An 18,823-nucleotide genomic window follows, 5' to 3' on the forward strand; every position below is an offset into this window, starting at 1 on the left:
GATGAATAGAAACAACCATGGGACATTTACACGGTCAATTACTACTTGGCCATAAAAAAAGAAAATTTTACTCTTTGCGACAGTGTGGATGAATGTGAAGAACATATGCTAAGTGAAATAGCCTGTCAGAGGAAAACAAATACCATACGATTTCATTCATATCTGGAATCTAATGAACAAAACTGAACAAGCAAAATAGAAACGGACTTAGATACAGAGCAGGATTAGTGGGTGGAGGGATTGAGCAAAAGGGAAAAAGGACTCATGGATGTGGACAGCAGGGTGGTGATTGGGGGGAGGGGAGATATAAGAGGACTAAATCATAATGGAAAAAATACAATAAAAAATAGTGAACAGTCTAGCATTCCTAGGCCAGGAAGTAGAGGAACTGAATGATTCTACTTTTAGTGGCTTTATAATTTTTAACTATGTAACTATTCTCATTTTAAACAGTTTTCATTAATATTATAAATATGTCCATGTTAGAAATGTGGTAGAATATTACATTGTTATCAACTCTTTAAAATGGCAGGATTGTTTTTGTAGTGTTTTTATTAACTTTTTAAAGGCCAGGGGGAAAATACGTGTAATAAGCCATTATAAAAGTGAACAATTTTTTAGATTTGAATTTTCACGATCAAAATTATACTTTGAAATATAAGAAGTTTAAAAGGGTAAAAACAAAATATTTTGGCCATCGCTGTTTTTTGTTTTTAATTTTCACATGTTGCAGTTCAGAGGCTTGTGATCTATTTTTTAACACAGTTCCCTCTGGATTAAAGATATGAATCTTCTTCCCAGAGATACACATTCATTATTGCCTGTACTTTCACGAAGTTATAAAAACATGGCTAAGTTTTTCTCAAGTGACACCTTAACAAACAGATTTTGGGTACAGCTATTTCCGTTCTGACCCTTGTCATGCACTATTCAGTCTCACCAAAGGAACATTTAAGAGTAACTTTGTGTTTTTTTGGGGGGGTGGGGTCGGTTCATGTGTTGCCAGTTATTTTAGTCCAACATACAACTGATGCCTTGTGCAGGCGGCTCCTGCATGCCTCCTTTTCCTTGCTTTTTTCTGCCTCAGCACCCAACCAGCTAGATTTAAAAAATCTTCCACATAACAGAAACCCATAGCTATTCTAAAGAAGTCAGATGTCCATAGTAGCTGTACCAGTTTTACATTCCTACCAGCAGTGAATGAGGGTTCTTTTTTTCCACAACCTTTCCAACACTTGTTATTTCCTGTCTTGTAGAGGATAGCTATTCTAACAGGTGTGAGGTGGTATCTCAATGTATTTTTGGTTTGTGTTTTCCTAATACCTAGTGAAGTTGAACATCTTTTCATGTATTTGTTGGCCAGTTGTCTGCTTTCTTGGAAGAAGTGTCTGTCTAGGTCCTCTGCCCATTTTTTTAATTGGATTGTTTGTTTAGTGTTGAGTTGTATGAGTTCTTTACATATTTTGGAGATTAAGCCCTTGTTGGAGAGGTTGTTTTAGAACATCACCTCCCATTTGGTTGGTTGCCTTTTATTTTGTTGCAAAAGCTTTTTGCTTTGATACAGTCCCATTCATTTATTTTTGGCTTTACTTCCCTTGCCTTTGGGATCAAATTGATAAAATCTCTAAGACTAAGGTCCATAAGTTTAGTACCAATGGTTTTTGGTATGTATAATAATTTATTGTTTCAGATCTTATATTTAGGCCTTTGATCCATTTTGAATTAATTTTTGTCCATGGGGTCAGACTGTGGTCTAGTTGCATTCCTTTGAGTGTAGCTCTCCAGTTTTCCCAGCACCATTTACTAAAGAAGCTTTCTTTTCTACTGTGTGCTTTTAGCTCTTTTGTCAAAAATTATTTGCTTATATACTTGTGGTTTTATTTCTGGGCTCTCCATTCTGTTCCATTGGTCTGTGTGTCTGTTTTTCTGCTAGGACCATGCAGTTTTGATCACTGAAGCTCTGTAGTATAATTTGAAGTCAGGTACTATGATGCCCAGGGCTTCATTCTTCCTCTCAGCATTGCTTTGGCTATTTAGGGTCTTTTGTGATTTCATACAAATCTGATGATTTTTTTGTTCTATTTCTTTAAAAAATGTCATTGGGATTTTGTTGGGGATTGCATTAAATCTGTATATTACTTTGGTTAATACAGCCATTTTAACTATGCTGATTTTTTAAATCCACGAAGCAGACTATCTTTCCATTTCATTGTCCTTTTCAATCTCTTTTAATAATACTTTGTGGTTTTCAGTTTATAGGTGCTTCATGTGCTTTGTTAGGTTTATTACTAGGTATTTTATTCTTTTTGTTGCATTTGCAAAAGGAGCTGTTCTTTTTTCATTTCTTTTTCTGAAGTTCCATTGTTACTCTTCAGAGATTCTCTGGATGGCCTGTTCCCTAACGAGGATGAGCAGAGCCCATCCCCAGTCCTGGAGGGTCACCAGGAATCTACGTCAAGTTGCATGTGCTCCTCCTGAAAATAGGGCCTAGAGCTGAGGGCGGGACTAGAGACAGGCATCTTTCTGCTTCTCCGTTTTCCCATCTCTTTGGCATAGCAGAGACTGTGGGTTGGTGTGTTTATTGAAAATGCCAGTTGAATTGGGATATTATAAAGAATGGAATAAGTGTTAATAAATATTTTCAACATATATACATATATTCTTTTAGCACTTATACAATGTAAAAGGCCCTTTCTTTGAGTAGAGGACACAAACTGAAATTCTGTTAGCCTTATGTAATCACAACATTAATGTGAATCTATGGGTTCTGTTTCATTTAAAAAAGCCAGAAATCTAAAATGATGGCTGTTTAAAGTTTTTTTTTCTAATCAAATGTCAACTTGCCCACGCCTAATTTTTTTTTTGCAACTCACTCTTATGGAATCTTTCCAAGCAGTTAACCTAGTTTTCCTAGCAATAATAACTCCTCATTTCACACTTATCAGTTCACATGCTTTTAAATTAAATTACATAACCAGAGTAATGATATAATTGCCACAAAAGGGTTTGGGAACAAACATGACTGCTCTTGGTGACTGGGAGCAGCTGTCCACCCAGCAGCTGTCAGTGTCCTGTGCCCTAGGTGACCCATGGCAGGCAGGTACTCAGTGTGCTTTACAGGGTGGGGACCCCTGGGGCACCTGGTGAATCCAGCTAGCTGCAGCCCACTTATAATGTCTTCTGTATGAACTGTGTCCCTCTCATTGTTCAGCCCCTGGAGAGGCCCGTGCAGATCCACTCATGAGGAGGGAAGGGACCGATTTAGGGCTTGGCCTGGTTGGTTAGACAGGCTTAGACAGGCCAGCATCCCCAAAGCAGGCTGGACTGAAAATACTCACAGTCTTCAAAAAAATGAAAAAAACACAGGACTTGTTTTCCCCCCTGCGGGTGAACAGAACTATCCTGCCTGTTTTCATGTATCAACTGGTTGATTTATATTCCTGAATCGTGGGATCATAAAGACGAATTCTCTTTCCATAGCAGTGGAAACTGCCTTTTCGGAGGCCTGCAAGCCACAACTTAAAATTTAACTTTTGCTTTGGCGCCACCAAGTGGTTAGTTGTGAGATATCACTCTAGGAGAAAAGGTTAAATAAACATGGTGGTAACAAGAAATCTGGATGAATAGCCAGGCAGAGCACAGAGGATTTTTAGGACAGTGAAACTATTTTGTTTGACATTACAATACCAAATACATACCATTAATTTTTTTGTCCGGACTCACAGAACGTACACATCATGAGTGAGCCCTAACCTAGACTATGAGCTCTGGGTGGCCATGTGTCGGTGCGGGGTCACTGATCGTACCAGGGTGCCCTGTGGTGGGGTTCACAAAGGGGGAGGCTGTGCGTGTGTGGGCGGAGGGGTGTTGGGAAACCTCTGTGCTTTCTCCTCACTTTTGCTGTATGCCGAGACCTGCTTTAGAAAATAAACCTTATTAATTAAAAAAAAAAAATCTATTCTGCATACGTTTTCCCTTTGAGGAACGGTGTTGCAGGTAAGAAGAGCCGGGTAAGACAGAGACCCCCTCGAGGGAGGCTGGCTGCCCTCTCAAGCGTGGATGAGAGTCCCTTTGTGGAGCTCCCACATTCCAGAGTCTGGTTCCTCAGCTCTGTAAATCCCAGAGGCCTTTTACTTTTCCAGTGTATCCAGAGTTGTTCAGTTTTCCAGGGTTACACCATTGCTCACCAAACTTAAAAGAGACTCGTTCCTAAGTCAGAATGCCAGCGTATGACTTGACAACTGGAAATGTGTAAGTGGTGGCGGACCGAAGCACTACCCGGGCAGTTCATTTCCCACCCCCCAGGAAATGTGTATGGGAAGACAAATTACACCAAGTAGGTCATTGGTGAAATCTTTGTGGGGCAGTGGGGTGGAGTATATGTGGGAAGGGAGTGGAGAGTATAAGGCTGTTTATCTTGAAGCTTGGTGCCACGAAGCTGACACTGTCCAGATCACTGTACGTCTGGACATAGCTCTGCTGGGAACACTCCCGTAGCCGGGTGGTCCAGAATCCTGGGCAGTGCCAGTCACAGACTGACCTTGTCTGTTTCTTTGGGCCCTTTTTTGGAATCTATGCTGGGCATCTTGCTTCTGTTGATCCATTCTCCTCAGACAGGGCACAGTGTAGCTGGTAAGACCAATGCTGTGGACCTGATGATGTAGCTCCGGGCTCCTGAGAATCCTGTCACCGTGATTAGCATTCACATCATCAGTCACCATTTATAGGTTTTTGCTTAGGGGATCTGCTCTACTTACCTCATGATAATTTTTAATGCTTTCATTCTCAGAGGAAAACTTATGTTTTTGGCAATTCTGTCCCCGAATGCAGGTTAAAATTAATATGTAAAATCCTTGATCACTTTGGAGTAGCTTCTCAATAGCAAAGCAGTACTGGCTGAGGGCAGGAATTATTTTGGGTTCCGAGTCAGTACGAATACATTGGCGCAGGCCCACTGATGTCTTGTGCCTTGAGAGCTGGTGTGGCGCTCACTACCTGCTTGTATTTACCAGCCTGTCCTGTGGCTCCTCATTGGAGCTCAGTTACCTCCAGTTCTTGGTGCACCACCCTCCCACCCCACCTCTGTTCTTGCCCCCACCTGCTGTCATGTACAGTCTCCACTCAAGGGGACCTGGACAATGTTTGCAGAAGTGACAGATTGGTGGCCCGTGGTTGGAATTTGATCCACGGATCTCTTTTATTTTTGCCAAAATGTTTTTCAAAGTTTGACACAATTGCCAACACTTAAAAATCAGGAGATTCATAACAAACTCTGAGAGTTCAGTTCTTGTACAAACAAGTAGACCTGGGCCTCTTGCTACGTTCTCACAGGGACTAGGTTGTGGGAGGGGCCTAGGTAGGGCAAGCCCTTTCCGCTTACCCTGGGTGCCCACCCTACCCTTTCTCTCCTTTACGGAACTGCTTGGTATTGGGGGGAAACTCTTCATAAGGTGGACAATCAAAACTGAAAATGAAACACGGACACAAACCAAGCAGAAGGGAAAGAGCGGCTTCCCGTGGACTCTTCCTCCCTGGCTCTGGCCCGCCTCCTGAGGGGACTGCCTTCCTCGGAACCCGTTTTCAGCCTCTTTTTCTTTACGGTCCTGCTTCTCTCCTGATGTCACTTCTGAATTTATCCCTTGTGCTTCCGGGAGGCGGGTGTTGGAATGTTGTGGAGGAAAAGCAGACAGGCTCTGGGGTCATGGGATTTGGATTGGAATCCCAGCTCTTCTCCTTAGTGAGTTTTTAGTTTCCTTTTCTGTGAAATGAGGGTTATAACTTGCCTCATAGATTGGTATGAGTATTGTTAGGATTTTGTATATAAAGCATCAAACAGAAGGTAGGTCTTCAAGTAACATTCTCTCTCCCCCTCTATTTAGAAAATATTTATTCAGATATGGCTCTTTCCCTTCTTCACGGCTTTTGAGAAGTCCAGCTGACCCCTTACCTCTGCTTTCCTTCCAGGAACACCTCTTTACTCTGATCCTATAGACAACCATTTTATTTTTTATTCCTTAAAACTTTGATTCTTTCCCTTCTGTATATTTCAAATACTTCCCTTTTCCCTTTGTAGCCAGACCTCTCGTAGAGACTCCCGTGAGACTAAGGAATGACAGGTGAATTTGTTTTGGGAAATGCTATAAGAAGCAATGCTTCTTATAAAATCTCTGTAATAATTGTACATAGTTTCATGATGGAAACTACATAACTTTTACAGCAGTTTGCTGGAATTATTTCTGAATATATATCTTTCCCCATCTATTGTATCTTTATAGAAATAGAGCCAAGGTCAAAAGCTGGAAATTCTTCAGCAGGAAGAATTGGTACCAAAAGGGAGACACTTCGCCTGAGATCCAAAGGTCCGGCCATCGTGGAAGAAATGGTATGTTGGGTTCAGTTGGTCTCCGTTCTGTTTGGACACGTATGGGCATTTATAGTCATTGGAGCTGGGAGGAAAGGTAAAACCATGAGCTTCAATAAGATACCATTCATTCTAACTAAAGCACGACTTTTAATTCATTGCTCACTTAATATGAAAGTTACTGAGCTTTAAGAAGGAACTCTAGAAACTAAGTGTGTGAGAAGAGACTGTGATCTATAGCCATCCTCAGCTACCTGCAGGCAACTTTTTCTGGAGCCTGTGGACATCTGGACTGGCTCAAAAATGTTCAAAGATCTAAGAACCCCCCAAAGTCGCAGAGCCACCTGTAGGAGGAAAAAGACTTAAGATTTTGATAATGAAAGATAATATTCATGAATTCCAGTCTCCTCAGGTGAAACATTTTGTAGTCACCTTAGACTGTTCCCTGGCATGTCCCACGTCCCATCCGTCAGCGAGTCCTGGCCGGTCTGACTGCACGGCAGGCCAGCGTCTGACAGCAGGGCACCTCTTCTGCCCGTGTCTGATCCTGAGCATCGCAGTTCCCTCATCAGTCTGCCTGGGCCCACCCTGCTCTCTTCCCCTCTGTGCTCAGGACAGCAGCCGGAATTGTCATTCAGAAGCACCAGTGAGGTTTTGTTACCTTCCTGTTCAAAGCCCTCCGGTAGCTTCCCATGTCACTCTGAATGAATGCGGACGTCCTCAAATGATGGACAAGATTTGACCCTGCATTTCTTCTCTGATCTCATTTCCCGCCACTCTGCTCCTGGCTTCCTCTGCGTCCGCCACATGGGTCTCCCTCTGTCCCCTATCGCTCCAGATGTGTGCTCTCTCGGGGTCTTTGTGCCGCTGTGTCCTCTACCTCAATGCTTTGCATGTTTGTGGGTATGGCTCCCTCCCTTGCCTTCTTCAGGATTCTGCCCACATACCACCTTCTCTAAAAGGATGCCTCTAAGTATCTTGTCTAAGTAGCTATTCCTGCTGCCCCTTCTGCTGCCTAACTTCCTTACCCTTAATTTTCTTTAAAGCACTAAACACAATATGGCTCATTATATGCTTGTTTCCTTTTTGTCTATTGTCTATCTCCTTTGCTCGTGTCTTTTTTTTAAACGTACATTTTTACTTCATTTTTCCCATCACCACTTACCCCCCCATTCCTTCTTCCACCTCCACGTGCCCTCACCGCAATCAGCACACTGTTGTCTGTGTTCATGAGTGTTTTCTCTCTCCTTTTTTTTCATAATCCCTCCACCCTCAGCCCCGCCTCCCCATGTGTCTTGTTCATTGCAGTATCTCCCAAACCCAGAACAGTACCTGACACATCAAAGGGGCTCGAATCTTTGCTGGATTAATGAATTAACACATAGTACATTTAAACTTGGGAAGAGTGAGGGTTTCACGGATCGAGTGGGTCAGCGTTTGGGTGGAAAACAGCAGAAGCAGAAGAGACAAAAGCATAATGAAGGCGGGGGAGACAGAGGACAGGAGGGGTTGGGGCAGGATTGGAAGTGGCACGCGGGACGTCAGGCCCGCTCACAACAGCGAAGAAGACAGCGGCGATGAAGTCATCCTGTGGGAACTGGGGAGATGGGGCAGGTGGCTGAGGCCAGGGAAATTCAGGAGGCAGGAGCACAGGCCCCGGGCTCATCTAGTCCCTCTGGGCGTGCGTATTGTCCCAGGATCCCTGAGTGTTTGAAAAGCCAAGGTGTGAGACAGGCGAACCACTCGGAGGCTCTTTCTGTAGAGCAGGTTCCCGGAGCTTATGGGGCGACCATGGTCAGGGTCAGCTGTCAGGAGACTTGCTGGAGCAGATGCTCAAGGAACCATGAGGCCAAGGTTGTCCTTTTTTAAAAAAAGATTTTATTTATTTATTTTTAGACAGAGGGGAATGAAGGGGGAGAGAGAAGGAGAGAAACATCCACGTGTGCTTGCCTCTTACACACCCACTACTGGGAATCTGTCTTGCAGTCCAGGCCTGTGCCCTGACTGGGAATTGAACCTATGACCCTTTGGTTCACAGGCTGGCAGTCAATCCACTGAGCCATATCAGCCAGGACAAATCCTTTTGAATTTTTGAGCCACTGAGGATATTGTCAATTTGGGGGAATCTAGAGGAAGATTTCGAGTTGTGTGCCTTGGTTCTGGGTGCAGAAAAGAACTGATTTGGAGGCAAAGGGCAACAAAGAAACCAGGGAGAGTCAAAGGCATTTTAAAAGTGAGGTAGGATGACGTATGTAAAAAAAAAATGCAGGCAGTGACTTCTGGTCCTTCCAAGTCTTTACCTTTCCTTAGCCCAGCGCACCACCAGGCACGTTGCTGAGGCCAGTAAATGTTTACTGAACGAATGAGTAAACTTCAGTGGAAGAAAGGAATGTGTAAGGCAATGGAAAAAACAGTGTGGGGGGGTGGAGCTGGTGGTGAGGAGCTGGGGAAGGAGGCTGTCAGAAAAGGACAGACCCTAAAGGGGCCTGCAAAGGTACCCGGGGTGGCAAAGGAAATGCCATGTCACTGCAGGGGAAGTGTCACTTCTAATAGTTAACATGGTTAATACATTTTTTTGAGCATCTGCTGTGTATAAGCTGCTGGAATGAAAAGAATAGCTGAAGATCTCTCTGGGGAGGTAGCAAGATTCATTCAAAGATAAACATCTGAAACTCCATTCTTATTTGCATAGCCTGTTTCATTAAATAGAGCAATTAAAATAGCTCATGATGAAAGGAAAGAGCTAGTGTGGTAATAATAGTAAATTTGATACAAATGACTTACAATCTATTTCAAACACTGAAGGATTTATAGATTGAAACAAATCATCCCCTCATTACCTAGCACAGCTTCTGATGTTAATTCTGAGGACCTTGTGAATGACACTGCACCTACACACCTCCCAGTTTATTCAGAAGGTGGTCCAGGAGCTGGTGATACAAAGACCAGAACAAAGACCTTGCTTTCCTTTGAAAGAAGAGAGGCATGAAAAGAAGCTATTACCAACCAGGGGGAAGGGTTGGTGGCACAAAGCAGGGGCCAATGGCCAAGTTGGTCAAGGACGGTGAGAAGAGTGTTGTAGGCGGGAACAGTGATGGCGGTGGGGGCCCTAGAGGTGTTCATGGGGTTGGAGTGTGGGCACTGGAGGTACTGGTGGGGGTTGGGGAGGCTGGAGGTGCAGGCCTGGGTCAGGATGTGAAGTGCCTGCAGATAAGGGAGGAGCTGTTTGAGAACTGGGATCAGCACTGTTTGTATTTAGAAGAATTCTTAGTTCTGGGGGATGTGTTGTTGAACAGGGTGGATTTGAGAGACTGAAGATTGTAAGCAAGGAGACAAACTGGAAAATATGTGCAAATAAGAAAAGATGGAGAATATTCTTCACCCATAAGAAAGAAGCAGATTCTGCCATTTGTGACTGCATGGATGAAACTTGAGGGCATTATGCTAAGTGAAATAGGTCAGAAAAGACAAATACCATATGATTTCACTTACACGTGGAGTCTGAAAAGAAAACAAAGCCAAACTCATAGCTACAGGGAACAGATTGGTAGTTGCCAGAGGCAGGGTGGGGGATAGGCAGAATGGGGAACGGCGGTCGAATGGCACAGACTTCCGTGCGCAAATATGTCCTGGGGATGTCGTGCACGGTCACTGTGGTCCATGGTACTGTGCTGTATATTTGAAAGGTGCGGAGAGAATAAATCTTAAAAGTTCTCATCACAGGGGAAAAAATTGTAACTCTGTGTGGTGATGGATGTTAACTAGACTCATCGTGGTGATGATTTTGCAATACCTACATATATCGCATCAGGTTTGTACACCTGAAGTTGATGTAATGTTTTGTCAAGTACACTACCATTTTAAAAAAGAAAAGATGAGTGCTAACCCAGGTAATCAGAGTGTGAATGGGAGAGGGGCGATGAGACCAGGAGGCGTTTATAATTACTGACAGAATGGTGGCGACTCTGTATGGGAAGTACTGGTACTTGCTGCGGTAATTTACACAATGGCCGGGCAGACGTGCAGGTAAGTGCCTGAGTTACTTTGCACAGCCTATTGCTTTACAGAGGCCATTCCAGACGCCGGAAAGAAGGCAAGAGTGATATATGGTGTCTGATACTGTTTAAGGCTTAGTTAAGATAAACAAAAACATGAGAAAGTTGTAACAATATCCTCAGGGAACTAAAAATAAAATTTGATTTGCATGAAAATGCACATATTTTAAATAAGTTTGGAGAATACAAAGCAATATACATTTATAACAATACTATAAGTATGAATCTCTTACAATGTAATTGTGAATTCCACATTTGCACTTAGAGATTTTTAACATCGTTAGACATTTCCTTTTCAGCTGTGAAGTCATTTAAAACCAAATATTGAAATGAATTGAGCACAGGATAAGACTTTATCAAATATAAAACTTATATTTAAAAAGAATAATATAATACTTTTATTATTATAAAAATAGGGTAAGACAAAAGTAGGTTTATAGTTGTGAGTATGCAAAACACAGTTTATTCTTATATTATTATTTATTAATTATTGCATTATGACTATGAAGAAATGTAAGCCTACTTTTACCACACGCTGTATACCCACTCATTTTTTTCACTGAAAAGAATTTTTAAATATTGAGTTGTAACATTATATTAGTTTGAGGTTTCCACTATGATGATTTCAGTGTATATTGCAATTCACTGAAACTTTTAATAACAGTTTTAGAAAAAACAAAAATGTATTGGTACTATTAATATGTAAGACAAAAATTACTTTAAGAATATTTCACCATGACCTGAATCTTTTAAAAACCGTATTTTTGTGTATCTTTATAATGTGCACAATAGATTAATGTGGTAATACATGTATATAATTTATAAAATCTGAAAGTAATACAATTAAATAAAAAATAGCCAATAAATGTATGTGTTCAGAAATGTCTTTCTCTGGGGTGAGCCACTGAAAGGTTTGGAGGCTGTGGCTGGCAGGACGAAGACCAGAGAGCCCCTTTCATGGTACCCTGGTCCCCTAAAGGTCTAGTCGTACCTGCCCGTGTTTCTCATCACAACGGGCTCTTCAGGCCCCACCCCACGCTACAGTCTTCGATCAGACTCACGGACCTCGCGTAGACTTCGCGTTTACTGCCATCTTCGTGCAGTGCCCTCCCTGCTTATCGATACCAGCTCATCTTTGAAAACACAATCTTGTCAGCTTCCTTCTGAAGTCTTCCATGACTCTTAGAGATTTAAATTTACTTTCCCCATGATGCTTCTGTACCTTAGAGATCCTTTAAAAAATTGTGCTTATTATTGTCATTTAGCCATTTATTTTCACATCTGTATCCCCTTTTTGATTGCCAGCTACTTGGAGTCTGTGTTCTTGGCTTTTATTTGAATCCATAGCCCTTAACGCTGATGCTAAAAATAAGTACTTACTGTATAGATTTGTACTGAGTTGCAGAGCACATTCTAGATATATTTGCATTCAAATTAGCTTAAGTAAACAACCATGAACTAGCTCCATCTCATATTTTCCTTTATGTATGCCTTGACATTCAAGAAATTTCATATAACAATATAATATCTTATTTTGCTTTTCTTCAATAAAGCCCTCTGAAACCAAAGCCAAGGCAATTGAAAAGGTTGATGATCTTCTTGAATCGTACATGGGAATTCGAGATACTGATTTAGGTAAGGTTATACTATTTTAAAATGTCATATATATATATTTAATTTGATGTAACTTAATGCTTATGCCTTTCTTGCATTTATAGTCAATGATGCTTTTCAGGATAAAAAGCGTTTGTATAGTGATGAAAAGCATAGTGAAAAAAATAGAGATGATGAAGAATAATGAAAAGATTACCCGGCCTTTACTACTTACTAGCTGTGAATGCTTAGAGTCAAGTAAACTTTTCTACACTTCAGTATTTTACCTATTAACTCTAATAATATTTTCTTTCTAGGCTTGTTTTATGGTTTCAAAAATATATATAAAAAGAATATTATAAATGATACATATACAAGATATTATTTGATATATTAGCTGTACATTGATTAAATTGTGTATTTATATTATATTACCATATTTCACCATGTATAATGTACACTTTTTTGCCCAAAATTTTCAGGGAAAAATAAGGGTATTACACATTATACATGGATAATATCTAAAATACCTTGTATCTATTCTTGTGTTTTGTAATTACTTGTTACATAAAATTTCTTGTACCATAATATGCTCAAAAATAAATGTTAAAATTTCTTTATAATACAAAAAACAAGTATCTAAATATAAATAAATGCAAAATTGAATTAAAAATTAAAACAAAAGATTTTTTTCTTTACTGAGAGTTTGGGCCAAAAATGTGGGTGCAAATTATATACAGGTGAGCATTATACACAGCAAAATACAGTATATTAAAGTTTTACACATTCATAAGGTTAATGAAACCCTGTGATAAATGAATCAGAATTATGAAGGAAATGGACACACCTGGTGTATGACTGATAAGGGCAGTTGAGCAGTGAATTTCTGTGTATTTCTTATGTCATCATTAGGATGGCAGAATCTTAATTTATTAATTAAGACTCTATCAGTTATAAATAACAAAACAACACAAACAACGGACTGAACTCCAAATGACTTAAGGGGAAAAAAGCGAGGGAAATGTGTTGGTTCTTACACCTGAAAAGTCCAGAGGTAGCTCCTGGCTTCAACACTGGCTAGATCCAAAGTTCTCATGCTATCGTCAGGGTGTGATTTCTCTTCTCTACATTCCCCTTTCATTCCGTGGTATTGGTAGCTTCAGGCCCTCCTTCATGGAGTCAGAATGACTGTGATGGCTCCACCCTCTACATCTTGGTGTCTAAAACAAGGGGAAAGAGGCAGGGACTTTGCTAAGTCATTCAAACAAAATTGTCAGGATCGTCTCTGACCCAGCTGATTGGTTCACTTGAACCAATTGCTGAGGTTGGGAGGGATGGTAGGTCTAGGTCAAACCTCTGGAGTTGAGAGTAATTTCTGAATTACTAAGGCTGAGATTGTGGAAGCTGCTGACCCCTTCTGTAGAAGGAAGAAAGAAATATTCCCTGGGTAAGGAAAGAGTAAATGTGCACTTACTGGTGGGGTTTGTGCCTATGTGCCTCCTTGTGTGTGCACTTGGGTGTGTGAAGTATTAAGTACTTAACGAGTTTCTTAGCGTCAAAGGCTGGGAAAGTCTTGTTTATTTGCTACCAGATAAAGTATTAAATTTTTTAAAATTGTTGTTCAGTTACGGTTGTTCTCATTCCCTCCCCCCTCATTACTCTTCCCTGCTCTCCCCACCCCCCACTAAAGTATTTTAATTAACCTCAGGTAGAATATTTGAAGCTATTCCTCCTTTCCTATTTCCACTAGTTTTCCTTTTTCCTTAGATAATGCATTCTTATTTTTTTCTTGCCTGCCTGAACTTTTATTTTGTTATTTTTAAAAGATTTTATTTATTTATTTTAGAGAGAGGAAGGGAGAAAAAAATGAGGGAAACATCAATGTGTGGTTGCCTCTTGTGCACCCCCTACTGGGGACCTGGCCCGAAACCCAAGCAGGTGCCCTGACTGGGTATCAAACTGGTGACCCTTTGGTCTGCAGGCCAATACTCAGTCCACTGAGCCACACCAGCCAGGGCACCTGTCTGAACTTTTAAAATAAAATTTCTATGTTGGATGTATAGATGATATCTGTAATTGAAAAAAAGGTGGTACTCGGTTCTAGCTCCTTGAAGAGAAATATAAAATTTGCATATGATATATTCTTGCTCCACACAGATAAGAAGGTATAGATGAGATGATTCTGTAAAAACCCAGTATCTTAAAACTTTTCTCCTCAAATCTCTTGTATTTGGAACAATATAGACATTTGCATAAATCATGTGGGCCTGCAACAGTTATACACATGCATATGCAAAAGGGGTAAAGGAGTTTTAGAATTGTCACTGCTATTAAACTTAGATTAGGTAGTATATGTCGGAAAAATAATATGACGTTATTTCTACTGAATACAGTTGAATAAGTAACTGTATGAACATTGTAAGTCCAGGAAGTAGTACATCGATTGCTGATAAGTTCAAATTTAGGAGAACCATACCTTTCTTTTAAAACATTTTTATTGAATTATTGGCGTGGCATTCATTAATAAAATTATATAGGTTTCAAGTGTACAATTCTATAATACACCATCTATGTATTATATTCTGCATTAACCATCCAAAATATTCTCGGTCCATCACCATCTGTCCCCTGTTTACCCTCTTCTACCTTCCCACCCCCACTTTCCCTCTTGTAGTCACAGTACTGTTGTCTGTTTCTATGCAAGTATGTTTGTTTTTCTTTTTGTTTAATCCCTTCACATTTTTCACCTAGCGGCCCAAACCCCTTCCCCTCTAACAGTGTGTTTTTTAATCCATGAGACTGTTTCTATTTTGTTGGTTTATTTTGTTCATTAGATTCCAAATATAAATGACATCGTATGGTATTTGTCTTTCTCTGACTGGCTTATTTCACTTAGCATAATGTTCTCCAGGTGCATTTACACTGTCACCAAAGGTAAGATTTCTTTCTTTTTTATCGCTGAGTAGTATTCCACCATGTAAATATACCACAGCTTTTTTATCCACTCATTTAATGATGAACACTTGGGCTGCTTTCAAATTTTGGCTTTTGTAAGTACCGTTGCAGTGAACATAAGGGTACATACATTCTTTTGAATTTGTGTTTTGTGTTTTTTTACATATGTTCCCAGAAGTGGAATTGCTGAGTAATAAAGCAGTTTCATTTTAAATTTTTTGAGGTAACTCCATACTGTTTTCTATAGTGGCTGTACCAGCCTGCGTTCCCACCAGTAGTACATGCTGGTTCCTTCACATCCTCACCAGTACTTGTTATTTGTTGATTTATTGATAGCTATTCTGACAGGTGTGAGGTGATATCTCATTGTACTTTTAATTTGCATTTCTCTGATGATTAGTGATATTGAGCATCTTTTAATATGTCCTACTGGCCATCTGTATGTTCTCTACAGAGAAGTGTTTATTTAGATCTTCTGCCCATTTTTAAATAGGATTGTTTGTTTTTTTTTGGTGTTCAGTTGTATAAGTTTTTAAATAAAGTTTGGATGTCAACCCTTTATTAGATGTATCCCTGGCAAGTATGTTCTCCCATTCCATGGGTTGTCTTTTCATGTTGTTGATGATTTTTTTTTGCTCTGCAAAACCTTTTTAGTTTGATGTAGTCCCATTTATGTATTTTTTCTTTTGTTTCTCTTGCCCAAGGAGACATCAGAAAAAATGTTACTATGAGAAATGTCTGAGACTTTACTGCCTGTGTTCCCTTCTAGGATTTTCATGGTTTCGAGTCTAACATTTAAGCCTTTAATCCATTATGAGCTTGTTCTTGTACATGCTGTAAGAAGGTGGTCTAGTTTCACTTTCGAATATGTCTATCTGATTTTCCAAGCATCATTTATTAAAGAAACTGTGTTTATTCCATTGTATGTTCTTGCCTGCTTTGTCAAATGTTTAATTGACCATAAAGGTGTGGGTTTAATTCTAGTTTTGTTCCACTGATCTATATGTCTATTTTTATGCCAGTGCCATGCTGTTTTAATTACTATGGCCTTGCAGTGTAGTTTAATATCTGTTTGTAGTTTGATATAGTTTGGAGAACCACTGTTTTCAAAGGTGATAACTTAAAGCAGTCCTCAACTTTAAAACTTAATTTTAGGTATAGGCCTTATATTTATTTAACTCTAAATTGGGAATAGTTAAGTGAATTAGTTTTGCTCTTTTGTTATTAAATATAGGAAGAGTGTTGGAAAATGATTCAGGTAATTATAAATGAATTAAAAAACAGTTCTTTAAAAATCAATTTTCTTTTTCTCTGACAAATTCAGGGTACTAAATCTTCTTCACAAATTCCTTGTAAATTAACTACTAATCCCTTTACAATTAATCATTTGTAGCAAATTCCTCCAGTGACATGAAAAGTCATTATTATTATACATGATTAGCAATGTGATCAGTCACCATGGGGGTAAAGTTTAAAGGAAGTAATTAATTGAAGAATGCAACCACTGTTAAATTAGGAAGTTATCTATTCAGATCCTATTAGCATAAAATGTAAATCACAAATGTGTCACTGCTTCAACAGATGAATTATTTGTATTTCTTCTGTTTCTTAGTTTTCATAAATGTTAATTCTTAATGAGAAGTACACTGACATCATGCTATTCTGTAGTTGTTAATGTAAGTTTATATTAACTAAGTAAAGTAACTAAAACCAAAACACTAACCTCAAAAAAAAAATTGGGATGTATTTACCATTTGAAAATGGCAAGTAATTCAAATGAGTTTATGGAGCAAGTAACCCTGAAGATAATAGCGCTCCGTTTGGTTGTCAAGTCAAGTCATGAACTGTAACATTTCAAATGACTTAGTGCCAAAGGGTTGCCTTAGAATGTTGCCCCTTGGAAAAGAATAGGTTCTGGAAGAGTTTGAGCTAAGACCTTATATAGGATTGACTTAACATAATGGAAAATTGGATCATCTGAGTTTCTTAGTGAATATTAAGACTGTATAAATTGTATATAGAACTAACATTTTCTGATAATACCAATTTAGGACTTTGATGATTATTTTAACAACTTTGGAATTTTTGGATTACTAATTTATAAAGAGATCCAGAAGTGTGTAGAAAGAAAATCTAAATGCTGTTCCTAAATAATTTTTCCCCTAAAGTCTTTTTGGCTCTTTAAAAAATATATGATAATGGTATTTTATTAGAAATAATTACATTTCTCCATAGGATGATTTTTCTTTTTTCTGTTAATTGAAAACAATAAATACTATAGAAAGCTACCCTTCACAGATAAAGCTAATAAAATTTTGGAAATAGATTTTATTAAAAAGCACTTCATTGGCTTTATATTGATGTGTGTGTGACTCATGTGAATTGTTTGAGATGAATTGACATTTATGAGAAGTCTTAGAGAAAATTAGTGCTGAAGACCTTCCACAGAAAGAGATAGAGTTACAGATTTAATGGTTAACTGAACAGTGGTGATGTCAGTCTTTATCTAAGTTCTGCTATGTGTATTTTATTAAAACAGATTCAGAGAATTCTGGTAACTTGCTCAAAAAGTCAGCTACCAGTTTAAGATGAGACTCGATTCTGGCACTTTGATACCAAGATTTTTCACCTGAAGTAATATTGTATGTCTAAAGTTCTACTTAAGTATTTAAAAACCTAGTGTAAAATATAGATTGATCAATATTTTGTAAAATAGATAAATCAGTATTTTGTAAAATAATGACACTTATTTGGACACCAAATAAGTGTCATTAATAATGTAAAAATTGTTCAGTAGTGCTACTGATATAAAGATATTCCTGAAATAGCCACAAGAGGTCAGCACTTTGCTGTTGTATGTGGTGTAACAATTCTTTAACTGGAGTATTTTTGCTAACTTTTATCCAGATGTTAAATATTATTGCAGTATATTTCAGATCTAGTATAGTTAACAGATGAAAAGCATTTTAGTAGCTATCTTTATGTTAATGTAATACATTTCCCTAGTTCTTTGGCTTTTCTTTTAAATCAGAGATATAATCTTTTATCAAAAAAAGAAATACAATCATACCAGTTTATTTCTCCTGTTACGGTGTTTCGAATCTGTGTTTATACTTGATGTACTAGCAACAATGGATAACATGTTAACTGTGTGCTGCATTCTCAATTTCGATTAAAAATTTTGTAGCACATTTCTGGTTTTTAAAAGATTTGTGGGATTTGTGGAGCACTGTATTACATACAATATTTCCAACACAATTATGAAGCTGCCTAATTGATATTTTTGTTGCTTCTGTAAAACCAGGAGTTTCTTGAAGGCAGGTACCATATCTCACTCAGTTTTTAATCCCAGTTTCTACTATAGTCCCTCTACTATAGTAAACACTTGCTGAATGTTTCTTGACCGAATGTCTGAGAATAGGCACAAAAAGTGGTGAGTTCATAGGGAGTCCGAGTCCTAATTTCATTAGTTTGAAGCGTTAGCCTTTGAGCAAATCATTAAACTTTGACCCTTAATTTCCACCTCTGTAAAAGGGCACAACTAAAACCCTCATAGGGTTGCCAAAGCATTTGGTTAAATAATATGTGTGAAGTTCCTCTCATATCATAATTAATATGATAGTTATTATCATATGTGGCAATGATCATTATTCATTATTACTAGTAATAATGGTGGTGGCATTAGAATATGTAGGACTGTGTAACTGGAGGTCTGAGCAACTCTGGGACTGTATTGTGTGTAGGAGCATTGTTCTTTCTTTTCACTGCTCTGTGTGTGCCAGCACGAGTGAGAGTCCGCAGTTCGGACCATGAGGTTATAGTACAGGCATCTTAAACCATCATTTCTCTCATTTTGTGA

The 18,823-nt window shown here is 38.9% G+C and overlaps 1 protein-coding gene across 2 annotated transcripts in view; it reads left to right on the forward strand.

Annotated features, from left to right (window-relative positions):
• Positions 1 to 18,823, forward strand: part of GIPC2 (GIPC PDZ domain containing family member 2) — a 77,134-nt gene that overhangs the window by 52,033 nt on the left and 6,278 nt on the right. For both annotated transcript variants that reach the window (XM_037148134.2, XM_037148135.2), the window contains 2 exons: positions 6,276 to 6,382; positions 11,970 to 12,051. In XM_037148134.2, the coding sequence (XP_037004029.2) occupies positions 6,276 to 6,382; positions 11,970 to 12,051 (189 nt within the window). The remainder of the gene's footprint in view (positions 1 to 6,275; positions 6,383 to 11,969; positions 12,052 to 18,823) is intronic.

This window comes from Artibeus jamaicensis, unplaced genomic scaffold (assembly GCF_021234435.1).
Source record: "Artibeus jamaicensis isolate MK-2021 breed Jamaican fruit bat unplaced genomic scaffold, CSHL_Jam_final scaffold_1019, whole genome shotgun sequence".
Lineage (NCBI taxonomy): Eukaryota > Metazoa > Chordata > Mammalia > Chiroptera > Phyllostomidae > Artibeus > Artibeus jamaicensis.